The sequence below is a fragment of the Oncorhynchus clarkii genome, chromosome 17 (genome assembly GCF_045791955.1).
Source record: "Oncorhynchus clarkii lewisi isolate Uvic-CL-2024 chromosome 17, UVic_Ocla_1.0, whole genome shotgun sequence".
NCBI classification, from domain to species: domain Eukaryota; kingdom Metazoa; phylum Chordata; class Actinopteri; order Salmoniformes; family Salmonidae; genus Oncorhynchus; species Oncorhynchus clarkii.
This window is the reverse complement of record NC_092163.1, coordinates 28,524,218-28,537,972: the sequence shown is the minus strand read 5'-3', so window position 1 is coordinate 28,537,972 and position 13,755 is coordinate 28,524,218. Positions and strand designations below refer to the sequence as shown.

Below are 13,755 nucleotides of genomic sequence, written 5' to 3'. Positions count from 1 at the left end.
GTAATTTTTCCAGCAATTGTTTAGACAGATTATTTCACTTATAATTCACTGGATCAAAATTCCAGTGGGTCAGAAGTTTAAATACACTAAGTTGACTGTGCTTTTAAACTGCTTGGAAAATTCCAGAAAATTATGTAATGGCTTTAGAAGCTTCTGATAGGCTAATTTACCTAATTTCAGTCAATTGAAGGTGTACCTGTGGATGTATTTCAAGGCCTACCTTCAAACTCAGTGCCTCTTTGCTTGACATCATGGGAAAATCAAAAGAAATCAGCCAAGACCTCAGAAAAAAATTGTGGACCTCCACAAGTCTGGTTCATCCTTAGGAGCAATTTCCAAACACCTGAAGGTACCACGTTCATCTGTACAAACAATAGTACGCAAGTATTAACACCATGGGACCACACAGCCGTCATACTACTCAGGAAGGAGACGCGTTCGGTCTCCTAGAGATGAACGTACTTTGGTGCGAAAAGTGCAAATGAATCCCAGAACAACAGCAAAGGACCTTGTGAAGATGCTGGAGGAAACAAAAGTATCTATATCCAGAGTAAAATGAGTCCTATATCGACATAACCTGAATGGCCGCCCAGCAAGGAAGAAGTCACTGCTCCAAAACCGCCATATAAAAGCCAGACTACGGTTTGCAACTGCACATGGGGACAAAGATTGTACTTTTTGAAGAAATGTTCTCTGGGCGGATTAAACAAAAATATCACTGTTTGGCTATAATGACCATCATTATGTTTGGAGGAAAAACGGGGATGCTTGCAAGCTGAAGAACACCATCCAAACTGTGAAGCATGGGGGTGGCAGCATCATGTTGTGGGGGTGGCAGCATCATGTTGTGGGGGTGCTTTGCTGCAGGAGGGACTGGTGCACTTCACAAAATAGATGACATGAGGAAAGAACATTATATGGACATATTGAAGCAACATCTCAAAACATCAGTCAGGAAGTTAAGGCTTGGTCGCAAATGGGTCTTCCAAATGGACAATGACCCCAAGCATACTTTCAAAGTCGTGGCAAAATGGCTTAAGGACAACAAAGTCAAGGTATGGGAGTGGTCATCACAAAGCCCTGACCTCAATCATATAGAAGATTTGTGGGCAGAACTGAAAAAGCGTGTGAGAGCAAGGAAGCCCACAAACCTGACTCAGTTACACCAGCTCTGTCATGGGGAATGGGCCAAAATTCAACCAATTTATTGTGGGAAGCTTGTGGAAGGCTATCTGTAACGTTTGACCCAAGTTAAACAATTTAAAGGCAATGCTACCTAGTCTTTATTTTTGGTGCTCAAACATAGAAATATATATTGACTCTGAATGGGAATGTCTGTTCTTGTCATTCTATATCTGTGCCCAACAAATTTCGTTACTTGAATATCCAAAATTATTTTTGATTTTACCCCAATTAAAGCCATATGTTGTTGTTTTTTCTTACTTTTGTTTTACGGTTACCCCTTGTTTTCCCTCTCCCTTCTCAGACCCAGAGGCAGCCGATGTGCAGGACAGGCTGGTATACTGCTACCCCGTCCGGCTGGCCCTGCCCTCACCGAACCAGCCCCGCGTTGAGCTGCACTTTGAGAATGACATCTCCTGCCTACGCTACAAGGGAGAGATGGTCAAGGTCAACCGTGGCTACTTCGCCAAGCTGGTGAGGAATATGTTGTAGCAGTGATATTATGTGTAGTATAGTATTATAAATACCAATATATGTTGGTGTAATGGGGTGTCATTGATTGTGCCCCTGAATGTAATAACTATATTACATGAAATCGGTTCTGTGTAGTGGGTAGAGCTGGGCAATATGGTCAAAAAAGTTTAAGGATAAATGTATGACATTAATGTGCATCAGTTTGTCGTGTCTTTGCCATGCCGGATTAAGTGATATGACATGCTAGTTTATAAAATAATTTATTTTATTAATATTACCTGAATAAACTAGTCATATAAATGTAATTAACTAGAAAGTCGGGGCACCACGGAAGAATGTTTATATTGTCTTCCGAATAAACTCTTAAAGACGTCTTAAATAAACTCTTAAAGAATCTTTTATATCAATTATTAATCGTCACCTTTTTCAGTCTCGTCTGAACGCCGTAAAATTCTTGGTTATCTTCACGAACCTTGGCTAACAAGTTGAATCAGCAATATAACATTTGTTTTATATATTTATTTACTAAATACCTAAATAATCGCACAGAATTACATATACACAGGATGAATCATACATTGATTACATTGATCTTGTCATAGAGGAAAACGTCCCTAGCGGACGGAACCGGTTACACAAAGAAAGGGGGTTGGATTTGAATGAAAGCACGAGAATACTGAGGAACAAAAGCATTGGGTCTCTATCGGACCTTATGACAATATGCTATCGTAAATACAGAATCTTATGCATTCTAAATAACCGCCCATTTGGAAAAGGAAAATGCAAGAAATATTTACTCTGAGCTGTGCTTCGATAGATTGGTTGTAGATGGAAGGCTGGGTTGCCCAGCAGAGATCTCCCTGGTCCTTTGAAGAATATTTCTCGTCGTAGAACGGGTAGGGTAGTTGTGGTACCCTGTCTTTCTGAAGAGATTGTCCGTCTTTTCCTAGCCCAAGTCGAGTTAGCAGCAGCTGTAAACGTCTAGGATGTATCACTTCCTTAGTGAATAAGAGTTCAAAGTCCATACCAAGTTGCCATTCTATAAGCGTGTGCTATATTCTGGCTGGTATCGTCGAAATTCATCCTTCCAGCATGTCGATTGTCACCTCCAAGTTGAAATTCTCCAATCTAAATGTATGGACATCAGTCCTCACGTCACCGGGAACACAATGTTAATTTCGTTAGGTTGTAGTCAGTCAACCATTCGCAACCAGAGCTCACTCTGAGGTTGGCTTAGTTCTGTAGTTGATATTAGCCCTTTTAAACGTATGGACAGCAGTCCTCACGTCATCGGGAACACAAGGTTGACTTTCGTCAATGGGCTTTTGTGGTGGTGGAGAGAAGGGCGTGTTTCATAGTTCACAACCAATGTCGTTTCACTTGGGTGGGGCCACTGAGTGAGCATAGTTCACTTATGAAAATAATTCTCTCATATAGAAGCTAAAATTATATTTAATCTTTTCACAAATAGTTTTATATTTAAACATTTAAATTGCACAACAATTCCATGTGAATCTGATAACTAGGATGTGTAGACTTTCCAAGATACAGTTTGTCATCCTATCATCAGTAATAATGTCTCAGACGATAACTGATCTGACAAATTCTTTAAGTACCAACGGATATTTTCAACTGGTTGAATTACCGAAATATGGTTCCGTTCCCCAACCTTTTGATGTTACCAGACTCTCTCTAAGAGTCCAATCTGTAGAGTAGAGAGCGTAAAGAGGCAAAGGTATTTATGGAGGTCATAAACCTCACCAACAGGGAAAACTACTACTATTACTTTGAATGTTGTAGCTATAGATTTCCCCGTTAGAAATTGCCCATATTAGCAGTATTATTTCATTTCAAACTTCACATTTCTTTAATGTATTCTACTTATCGTAATAATCGATATCAGTAAAATGTCCCGAGACGTTAAGTATACACTCACACTCATACCATTTTTAGGTGCTTTGATACTTACACTGTCTGAGAAACTGCCAGGAACTAATCCTGGAAGGTGTGGTGGATATAATTGACTAGCATCTCTGCTTAATTACTCACCTGTCTATCCAGGAGCTCTTATACCGATACAGCTGCATCGATGATCCCAGGTTCGAAAAGTTCCTGTCACGAATATGGTGCCTTATCAAGAGATACCAGGTAAATCGGACTCCCCCTCCCCCTCTTTCTACGACGCCTCTTTCTATTTTTCTTTGTCTTATCCTCTGTTATCACTGCCAAAGTAGTAACATTGTTATGAATCTGTTGGGAGGCGTTGCTCTTATAGTCCACCATCCCCTTCAACTTCTTGTTGCTCTTTCCTCTGCATCTTTTCTGTCTGGCTACATCTGATGTTTGTTGTGCTGATGTCATCGTTTATTGTGCTGATGATGTCACTGTTTTTTGTTCAGGTGATGTTTGGCGCTGGGGTGAATGAGGGGATGGGCTTACAGGGGGCCCTCCCTGTGCCTGTCTTTGAGGTACTCAACAAACAGTTTGGGGTGAGCTTTGAGTGTTTCGCCTCGCCGCTCAACTCCTACTTCAAGCAGTTCTGCTCGGCTTTCCCTGACACCGACGGCTTCTTTGGGTCCAGGGGGTAGGTTTAGGTTTACTTCTCATCACAAACAATACATCATTATATGTGGTCTACGCCAGTGTTTCTCAACCTCCAGTCCATGGTCCTGCACCGGTCCGTGGCATGTTGCTAAACATTCCCAGAGAGTCTAATTCGGTCAGATTTACAATGCTTGTTTCAATATAAGGTCCCTGACACTATAGCATACCAGTTCCTGACACAAAAAAGGATTGAGAAACACTGGTCTACCTCATCTCAACTTAACAGAGACCACCGAGGCATGGGCCGTTTACTTTTAGTAATTTGTTCATCTATGGGTTTCTAGTTTGACTCTGTTCTAAAATATTCTCTTTGCCTCCAAGGCCCTTCCTGAACTTCTCACCGGCTAGTGGCTCCTTCGAGGCCAACCCTCCCTTCTGTGAGGAGCTGATGGATGCCATGGTGACACACTTTGAGGTGCTCCTCCTTAGAAATGTTTTCCTCATCACTAGTTGAAAAGATGGCGCCATACTGGATCTCCGACCTAACATGGCAATTTTTTATTTGTTTTTACTTAATTTTCTTAATGTATCCGCTATCATTTCTTACAACCGACTATAACTTTTGAACAGCTGATCGGCAGTTACTTATCTCAATTCCCGCTTAACCTCGACTCATCTGCCCTGGGCTCCTTCTGTAACTCTGACAAAATTTTCGGGGTACCCAAGAGGAAATGCTGACATTAGAGGCAAGAGAAGGGGGATCCTGGCGAGATAAAGGTGAAGGGAGAACCGACCACCTCTTCCCTCCATTCTACTTGATAATAAGATGGATTACCTCCAATCGCTGCTTTGCTAGCAACGGGACTATCAAAACTGCAATATTCTCAGCTTCTCTGAAACATGGCTCTCGGACAAATGTTCTCCATTCACTGTGCCGACAGGACAGTGGAGTTGGGAAATCGAGGGGGGAAGAGGTTAGCCTCTTCATAAACAACAACTGGTGTGCTGACTCGACCGCGGTAGAAGTCTCAACCCATTGTTCACTCGTCTTGGAATACCTGATGGTCAAATGCTGACCCTTTTGCCTCCTAAGGGAGATTTCTGCTGTTATTTTGACTGTTGAATACATTCCACCTCAGGACTAGAAAAATAACAACCTGGCACTTAACAAACTGTACTAGGCTATAGCCAAGCAGGAAAACTTAAATCCATACATTTACAAGCAGAAGCTCTAATAGGAATTACCATTGGTTCGCTCTGAGAAAATGGTCTCCAGAATCAGAGTTGATGCTACAGACTGGAATATGTTCCGGTACTCCGCTGATAACATCAACAAGCTAACCACCTCCGTCACTGGCTTTATAAGGAAATGCATCTTTGATGTTTTCACAGTTATGGTTCGCTGCTTCCCCAATCAAATGCCCTGAATTAACACGAGGTTGGTGCTAAACTAAAGAATAGGGCTACCGCAAACAACCCTGAGGCTACGGCTGAGGACAGGAACAAGTACAATAAGTCCCGCTATGACCTCCACAGAGTCATCAAACGAGCAAAAGGACAATATAGGAATAAGGTGTCATGTTACACAGGCTCCGACACACACTGCATGTAGCAGGGGCTACCGTCCATTATGGATTACAAAGGGAGACACAGCAGTGATCTCCCCAAAGATGCATCACTCACTACCAGACGAACTCGATGCATTTTATGCACGCTTTGACAATAACATTCTGCCGGGTGTGAGGGCTGCCAACAACACAGAAGATTCGGTGATCTTACTCGCGGAGGCTTATGTAAGTAAAGTATTTAATCAGGTCAAGGCCTAGGGGCCTTTTTATTTGTATTTTTTTATTTCACCTATATTTAACCAGGTAGGCTAGTTGAAAACAAGTTCTCATTTACAACTGCGACCTGGCCACGATAAAGCAAAGCAGTGTAACAGACAACAACACAGAGTTACACATTAAATAAACAAGCGTCAATAACACAATAGAAAAATAAAGTCTATATACAGTGTGTGCAAATGGAGGTAAGGCAATAAATAGGACATAATAGCGAAATAATTACAATTTAGCAAATTAACACATACACTCAATTAGTATTTGGTAGCATTGCCTTTAAATTATTTAACTTAGGTCAAACGTTTCGGGTAGCCTTCCACAAGCTTCCCACAATAAGTTGGGTGAATTTTGGCCCATTCCTCTTGACAGAGCTGGTGTAACTGAGTCAGATTTGTAGGCATCCTTGCTCGCACACGCTTTTTCAGTTCTGCCCACAAATTTTCTATGGGATTGAGGTCAGGGCTTTGTGATGGCCACAATATGTGCACATAATTTTCCTGTCTCATGATGGCATCTATTTTTTTAAATACACCATTCCCTCCTGCAGCAAAACATCCCCGCAACATGATGCTGCCATCCCCATGCGTCACGGTTGGGATGGTGTTCTTCGGCTTGCAAGCCTCCTCCTTTTTTCTCCAAACATAACGATGGTCATTATGGCCAAACAGTTCTGTTTTTGTTTAATCAGACCAGAGGACATTTCTCTAAAAAGTACAATCGTTGACCCCATGTGCAGTTGCAACCCGTAGCCTGGCATTTTTTATGGCGGTTTTGAGCATTGGCTTCTTCCTTGCTGAGCGGCCTTTCAGGTTATGTCGATATAGGACTCGTTTTTACTGTGGATATAGATACTTTTGTACCTGTTTCCTTCAGCATCTTCACAAGGTCCTTTGTTGTTCTGGGATTGATTTGCACTTTTCTCACCAAAGTTTGTTCATCTCTAGGAGACAGAACGCGTCTCCTTCCTAAGTGGTATGACGGCTGCGTGGTCCCATGTTGTTTATACTTGCGTACTATTGTTTGTACAGATGAACGTGGTACCTTCAGGTGTTTGGAAATTGCGCCCATGGATGTACCAGACTTGGGGAGGTCTACAGTTTTTTTTTCTGAGGTCTTGACTGATTTCTTTTGATTTTCCCATGATGTCAAGCAAAGAGGCACTGAGTTTGAAGGTAGGCCTTGAAATACATCCACAGGTACACCTCTAATTGACTCAAATGATGTTAGGTAAATTGGCCTATCAGCCATGACATCATTTTCTAGAATTTTCCAAGCTGTTTAAAGGCACAGTCAACTTAGTATATGTAAACATTCTGACCCACTGGAATTGTGATACAGTGAATTATAAGTGAAATAATCTGTCTTTAAACAATTGTTAGAAAAATTACTTGTGTCATGCACAAAGTAGATGTCCTAACAGACTTGCCAAAACTATAGTTTGTTAACAAGAAATTTGTGGAGTGGTTGAAAAACGAGTTTTAATGACTCCCAACCTAAGTGTATGTAAACTTCCGACTTCAACTGTAGATGTGCAGATGATGATGTGCAAGTAGAAATACTGGTATGCAAAAGAGCAGAAAATAAAATAAAAACAATGGTCTGATGGTATTCCAGGGCTCGTTCTTAGAGCAGAACAGCTGGCAGGTATATTCACAGTATTTTAAACCTCTCCTTGTTCCAGTCTGTGATCCCCACGTTTTAAGATTACCATAATTCCTGTTCCCAAGAATTCTTAATTATTCATGCCACAATAACTACCACCCTGTAGCACTCACATCTGTAATCGTGAAGTGCTTTGAGAGTCTGGTTATAGCACACATCATCCCAGACCCCTAGACCTACTCCATTTTGCATACCGCCCCAACCGATCCAAAGACGACGCAATCTCAATTGCATTCCACACAGACCTCACCCACCTAGATAAGAGGAATACATATGTGAAAATGCTGTTTATTTACTACAGCTCAGCGTTAAACACCTTTTTCCCCTCAAAATTGGACTTCCTGATGGGCCAACCCCAGGTGTGAGGGTAGACAACATCACCTCTGCCTCGCTGACCCTTGACACAGGGTCCCCAGAGGGGTGTGTGCTTAGTCCTCTCCTGTACTCCCTGTTCACCCTAGGGCTGTTGTGGTGACTGTATTACCGCCACACCGGCGGTCATGAAGGCAGTCAAATTCCACGTGACCGTTTAGTCACGGTAACTAGACATTTCTAAGGTCTGATTCTGCTGCTGGTCATTAGTAGCCTGCCAAACGTGCATGGTACTCAGCACTTTGTCACTCTAGTCACTCTGACATAAATGCAAATGTTATCGAAAATCTATTCAAACACTTCATGAGAGCCTATGAGCTCATGTTGCGCAGCATTTCTATAGGCAATGCAATTGCGCAAGAAAACAGTGATGGTATCCACTAACGAGGACAATCCCATCCGCTTTCTATAGGCTATGCCTACTATATTTATTTCTCAATGTTCCTAATATTAAGCACATTGCTTATACACTGCTCAAAAAAATAAAGGGAACACTAAAATAACACATCCTAGATCTGAATGAATGAAATATTCTTATTAAATACTTTTTTCTTTACATAGTTGAATGTGCTGACAACAAAATCACACAAAAATGATCAATGGAAATCAAATTTATCAAGGAGGTCTGGATTTGGAGTGACACTCAAAATTAAAGTGGAAAACACCATTACAGGCTGATCCAACTTTGATGTAATGTCCTTAAAACAAGTCAAAATTAGGCTCAGTAGTGTGTGTGGCCTCCACGTGCCTGTATGACCTCCCTACAACGCCTAGGCATGCTCTTGATGAGGTGGCGGATGGTCTCCTGAAGGATCTCCTCCCAGACCTGGACTAAAGCATCCGCCAACTCCTGGACAGTCTGTGGTGCAACGTGGCGTTGGTGGATGGAGCGAGACATGATGTCCCAGATGTGCTCAATTGGATTCAAGTCTGGGGAACGGGCGGGCCAGTCCATAGCATCAATGCCTTCCTCTTGCAGGAACTGCTGACACGCATGAGGTCTAGCATGGTCTTGCATTAGGAGGAACCCAGGGCCAACCGCACCAGCATATGGTCTCACAAGGGGTCTGAGGATCTCATCTCGGTACCTAATGGCAGTCAGGCTACCTCTGGCGAGCACATGGAGGGCTGTGCGGCCCCCCAAAGAAATGCCACCCCACACCATGACTGACCCACCGCCAAACCGGTCATGCTGGAGGATGTTGCAGGCAGCAGAACGTTCTCCACGGCGTCTCCAGACTGTCACGTCTGTCACGTGTGCTCAGTGTGAATGTGCTCACATGTGCTCATCTGTGAAGAGCACAGGGCGCCAGTGGCGAATTTGCCAATCTTGGTGTTCTCTGGCAAATGCCAAACGTCCTGTACGGTGTTGGGCTGTAAGCACAACCCCCACCTGTGGACTTCGGGCCCTCATACCACCCTCATGGAGTCTGTTTCTGAGCAGACACATGCACATTTGTGGCCTGCTGGAGGTCATTTTGCAGGGCTCTGGCAGTGCTCCTCCTTGCACAAAGGCGGAGGTAGCGGTCCTGCTGCTGGGTTGTTGCCCTCCTACGGCCTCCTCCACGTCTCCTGATGTCCTGGCCTGTCTCCTGGTAGCGCCTCCATGCTCTGGACACTACGCTGACAGACACAGCAAACCTTCTTGCCACAGCTCGCATTGATGTGCCATCCTGGATGAGCTGCACTACCTGAGCCACTTGTGTGGGTTGTAGACTCCGTCTCATGCTACCACTAGACTGAAAGCACCGCCAGCATTCAAAAGTGACCAAAACATCAGGAAGCATAGGAACTGAGAAGTGGTCTGTGGTCACCACATGCAGAACCACTCCTTTATTGGGGATGTCTTGCTAATTGCCTATAATTTCCACCTGTTGTCTATTCCACTTGCACAACAGCATGTGAAATTTATTGTCAATCAGTGTTGCTTCCTAAGTGGACAGTTTGATTTCACAGAAGTGTGATTGACTTGGAGTTACATTGTGTTGTTTAAGTGTTCCCTTTATTTTTTTGAGCAGTGTATTTACAACAGGAGTATAGCCAAACTGGCTGGCATGAAAATGAATGACACGAAAAGCGCCCTCCATTTGCTATTTAAGTGTATAGATGACATGTATTTTTTCCCGCTGCCCCTGTTTTGAGGTTTCCCTGTTACAGGTGCATGATAATGGTCCTATCTAAATCAAAACAAATATCACACATACAGTGGCTTGCGAAAGTATTCACCCCCCCGGTCATTTTTCCTATTTTGTTACCTTACAACCTGGAATAAAACATTTTTTTGTGGGGATTTGTATGATTTGATTTACACAACATTTATTTTTGTGGTACAAACAAGAAATAAGACAAAAACTTGAGCGTGCATAACTATTCATCCCCCCCAAAGTCAATACTTTGTAGAGCCACCTTTTACAGCAATTACAGCTGTAAAGTCTCTTGGAGTATGTCTCTATAAGCTTGGCACATCTAGCCACTGGGATTTTTGCCCATTCTTCAAGACAAAACTGCTCCAGCAATACCTCCTGGTATAGAGATCCTGGATGGCAGGAAGCTTGGCCCCAGTGATGTACTGGGCTGTTTGCACTACCCTCTGTAGAGCTTTTGCGGTCGGAGGCCGAGCAGTAGAATCTTTTGAGGATCTGAGGACCGATGCCAAATATTGTCTCCTGAGGGGGAATAGGTTTTGTCGTGCCCACTTCATGACTGTCATGGTCGCAGACGCAGGCCTCCTAATTGTCCCTAGAATTTCTAAGCAAACAGCTGGAGGCAGGGCTTTCTCCTATAGAGCTCCATTTTTATGGAACGGTCTGCCTACCCATGTCAGAGACGCAAACTCGGTCTCAACCTTTAAGTCTCTACTGAAGACTCATCTCTTCAGTGGGTCATATGATTGAGTGTAGTCTGGCCCAGGAGTAGGAGGGTGAACGGAAAGGCTCTGGAGCAACGAACCGCCCTTGCTGTCTCTGCCTGGCCGGTTCCCCTCTTTCCACTGGGATTCTCTGCCTCTAACCCTATTACAGGGGCTGAGTCACTGGCTTACTGGGGCTCTCTCATGCCGTCCCTGGAGGGGGTGCGTCACCTGAGTGGGTTGAGTCACTGATGTGGTCATCCTGTCTGGGTTGGCGCCCCCCCCCCCCCCTTGGGTTGTGCCGTGGCGGAGGTCTTTGTGGGCTATACTCAGCCTTGTCTCAGGATGGTAAGTTGGTGGTTGAAGATATCCCTCTAGTGGTGTGGGGGCTGTGCTTTGGCAAAGTGGGTGTTCTGTACAGCACTTTGAGATATCAGCTGATGTACGAAGGGCTATATAAATAAATTTGATTTGATGGTGTGCTTGCACCATTTTAGTTTGTTGGTGATGTGGACACCAAGTAACTTGAAGCTCTCAACCTGCTTGTTTCTGGGATGATGGTGTTGATGTGAGCCATGACCAGCCTTTCAAAGCACTTCAGGCTACAGCCGTGAGTGTTATGGGTCGGTAGTCATTTAGACAGGTTACCTTAGTGTTCTTGGGCACAGGCACTATGGTGGTCTGCTTTAAACATGTTGGTATTACAGTCTCGGACAGGGAGAGGTTGAAAATGTCAGTGAAGACACTTGCTAGTTGGTCAGCGCATGCTCACAGTACATGTCCTGGTAATCCGTCTGGCCCTGTGGCCTTGTGAATGTTGACCTGTCTAAAGGTCTTACTCACATCAGCTGTGTGATCACGCTCTCCGCAGTCTTCCGGAACAGCTGGTGCTGTCATGCCTGTTTCAGTGTTATTTGCCTCGACGCGAGCATAGAAGTAGTTTAGCTCGTCCGTTAGGCTCGTGTCACTGGGCAGCTCTCGGCTGTGCTTCCCTCTGTAGTCTGTAATGGTTTGCAGGCCCTGCCACATCCGACGGGCATCAGTGCCGGTGTAGTACGTCTCAGTGTTAGTCCTGTATTGATGCTTTGCCTGTTTAAAGGTTAATCGGAGGGCATAGCGGGATTTCTTATAAGCTCTTGGGTTAGAGTCCCGCTCCTTGAAAGTGGCAGCTCTAGCCTTTAGCTCAGTGCGGATGTTGCCTGTAATCCATGGCTTCTGGTTGGGGTAAGTACGTACGGTCACTGTGGGGACGACATCATCGATGCACTTATTGATGAAGCCAATGACCGATGTGGTGTCTCCTCAATGTCATTGGAGGAATCCCGGAACATATTCCAGTCTGTGCTAGCAAAACAGTCCTGTGGCTTAGCAGCTGCTTCATCTGACCACTTTTTTTATCGATCTAGTCACTGGTGCTTCCTGCTTTCATTTTTGCTTGTAAGCAGGAATCAGGAGGATGGAATTATGGTCAGATTTGACAAATGCAGGGCGAGGGAGAGCTTTGTATGCATATGTGTGTGGAGTATAGGTGGTACGGAGTTCTTTTTCCTCGTTATTTTGTTTTCAAATTATGTTAAATGAGCGAGGAAAAGGCCATTATTGAACATTGGGTGAGACATTGTTACTAATTTGTAAATATAGCCAGTTTGTTATTTAGAATGATTTATTTAGGTTTTTAGAAGGAGAGAATCCAAAACCTACAGGCATCTCATGGGTCTCCAAGTCGAGACCGGCACTGTTATTGAACCATTATCTGTAGCAACACAGCTTGCACTGTGATGCTGTGTCTTGGACCGTTGCACCACTCAGGCGCTGTACAACATGACCGGTCGAGAGTGGGCTACAATACTACATACAGTAAGAGCAGAATAATCCTAACAAAATATATATTTTTTAAACTTAGTGTAACAACCGTTTTAGTAAGTAATACTGAAGTCATGCACAATTATCAGTTTCTATTTAAATGCATATCGCCCATTCGTTGTCAGAGACACAGTAGGATCCAAAAGCATAGTCAGTGCTCTAACTCCCCCTTGCGCTGGTCTGGAGCAATGAAGTTGTGACACAGGGTACCGTACTAAACCACAAATTACGTCTAAGTCCCGCAGCATAATCACTAATCTTTTAGTGGAGCAACCACTGTACATGCATGATTGCATTTGCAGTAACTTTTGAAATTGATGTTTTCCGTCAGTGGAACATTTGAGCTTTTAGCCTACTGCCATGTGCGCAATGCTGCAATTATAATTTGAAGAAATAGCCTAATAGTTTATCAACATTTTAAGCTAAACGTGCTGATCTGTTGCGTCAGCCACATTTCGTAAAAAAGGTATTTTGATGCAAGTGGTTTTATTCATTTTGGATCTATCAACTGTCCCAGACTATGTTTGGAATATTTATTTCTCGCACAGAATAGAATAGGTTGACTTTTGTACTATGGGGGATAGTAGATTGACATAGGCAAGTGCTTTGCTGTTCATTAGGCCTACTCATCTTGTTGGCTGACTCGATCCCATGGTGGAGAGCCATGTGAGTGAGAGGTGATTCGGAGCACTCGGGGAGAAGGGCACAACGGCCACTGGTCACTTTTTTTAGGGTGCATTACGGCCTGATGTAGTGTGTACAGCCTGCGTAAAAAACAAAGCATAGCTCATACCTTTTCAAGCAACTTTTTTCAAAGATTCAGTCGCATCATGCAGCCTTACGATGTATTAAAAATCCAAACCAATAGTCCAACAGTTGAAGAACAACTAAAGTTACATTAATAACTCTAAATTTAGTATATAGTAATAGCTTTTTCTTTGTTAACCGCTCAACACAGAATAGTATGTG

General features: G+C 43.6%; 1 protein-coding gene across 1 annotated transcript in view; it reads left to right on the top strand.

The window, feature by feature from the left end:
- LOC139370669 (mRNA (2'-O-methyladenosine-N(6)-)-methyltransferase-like) overlaps positions 1 to 13,755 on the top strand; it is a 51,277-nt gene that overhangs the window by 24,898 nt on the left and 12,624 nt on the right. Inside the window, exons 11-14 of the mRNA XM_071110285.1 lie at positions 1,487 to 1,656; positions 3,718 to 3,804; positions 4,056 to 4,240; positions 4,582 to 4,675. Coding sequence (XP_070966386.1) covers positions 1,487 to 1,656; positions 3,718 to 3,804; positions 4,056 to 4,240; positions 4,582 to 4,675 — 536 coding nt within the window. The remainder of the gene's footprint in view (positions 1 to 1,486; positions 1,657 to 3,717; positions 3,805 to 4,055; positions 4,241 to 4,581; positions 4,676 to 13,755) is intronic.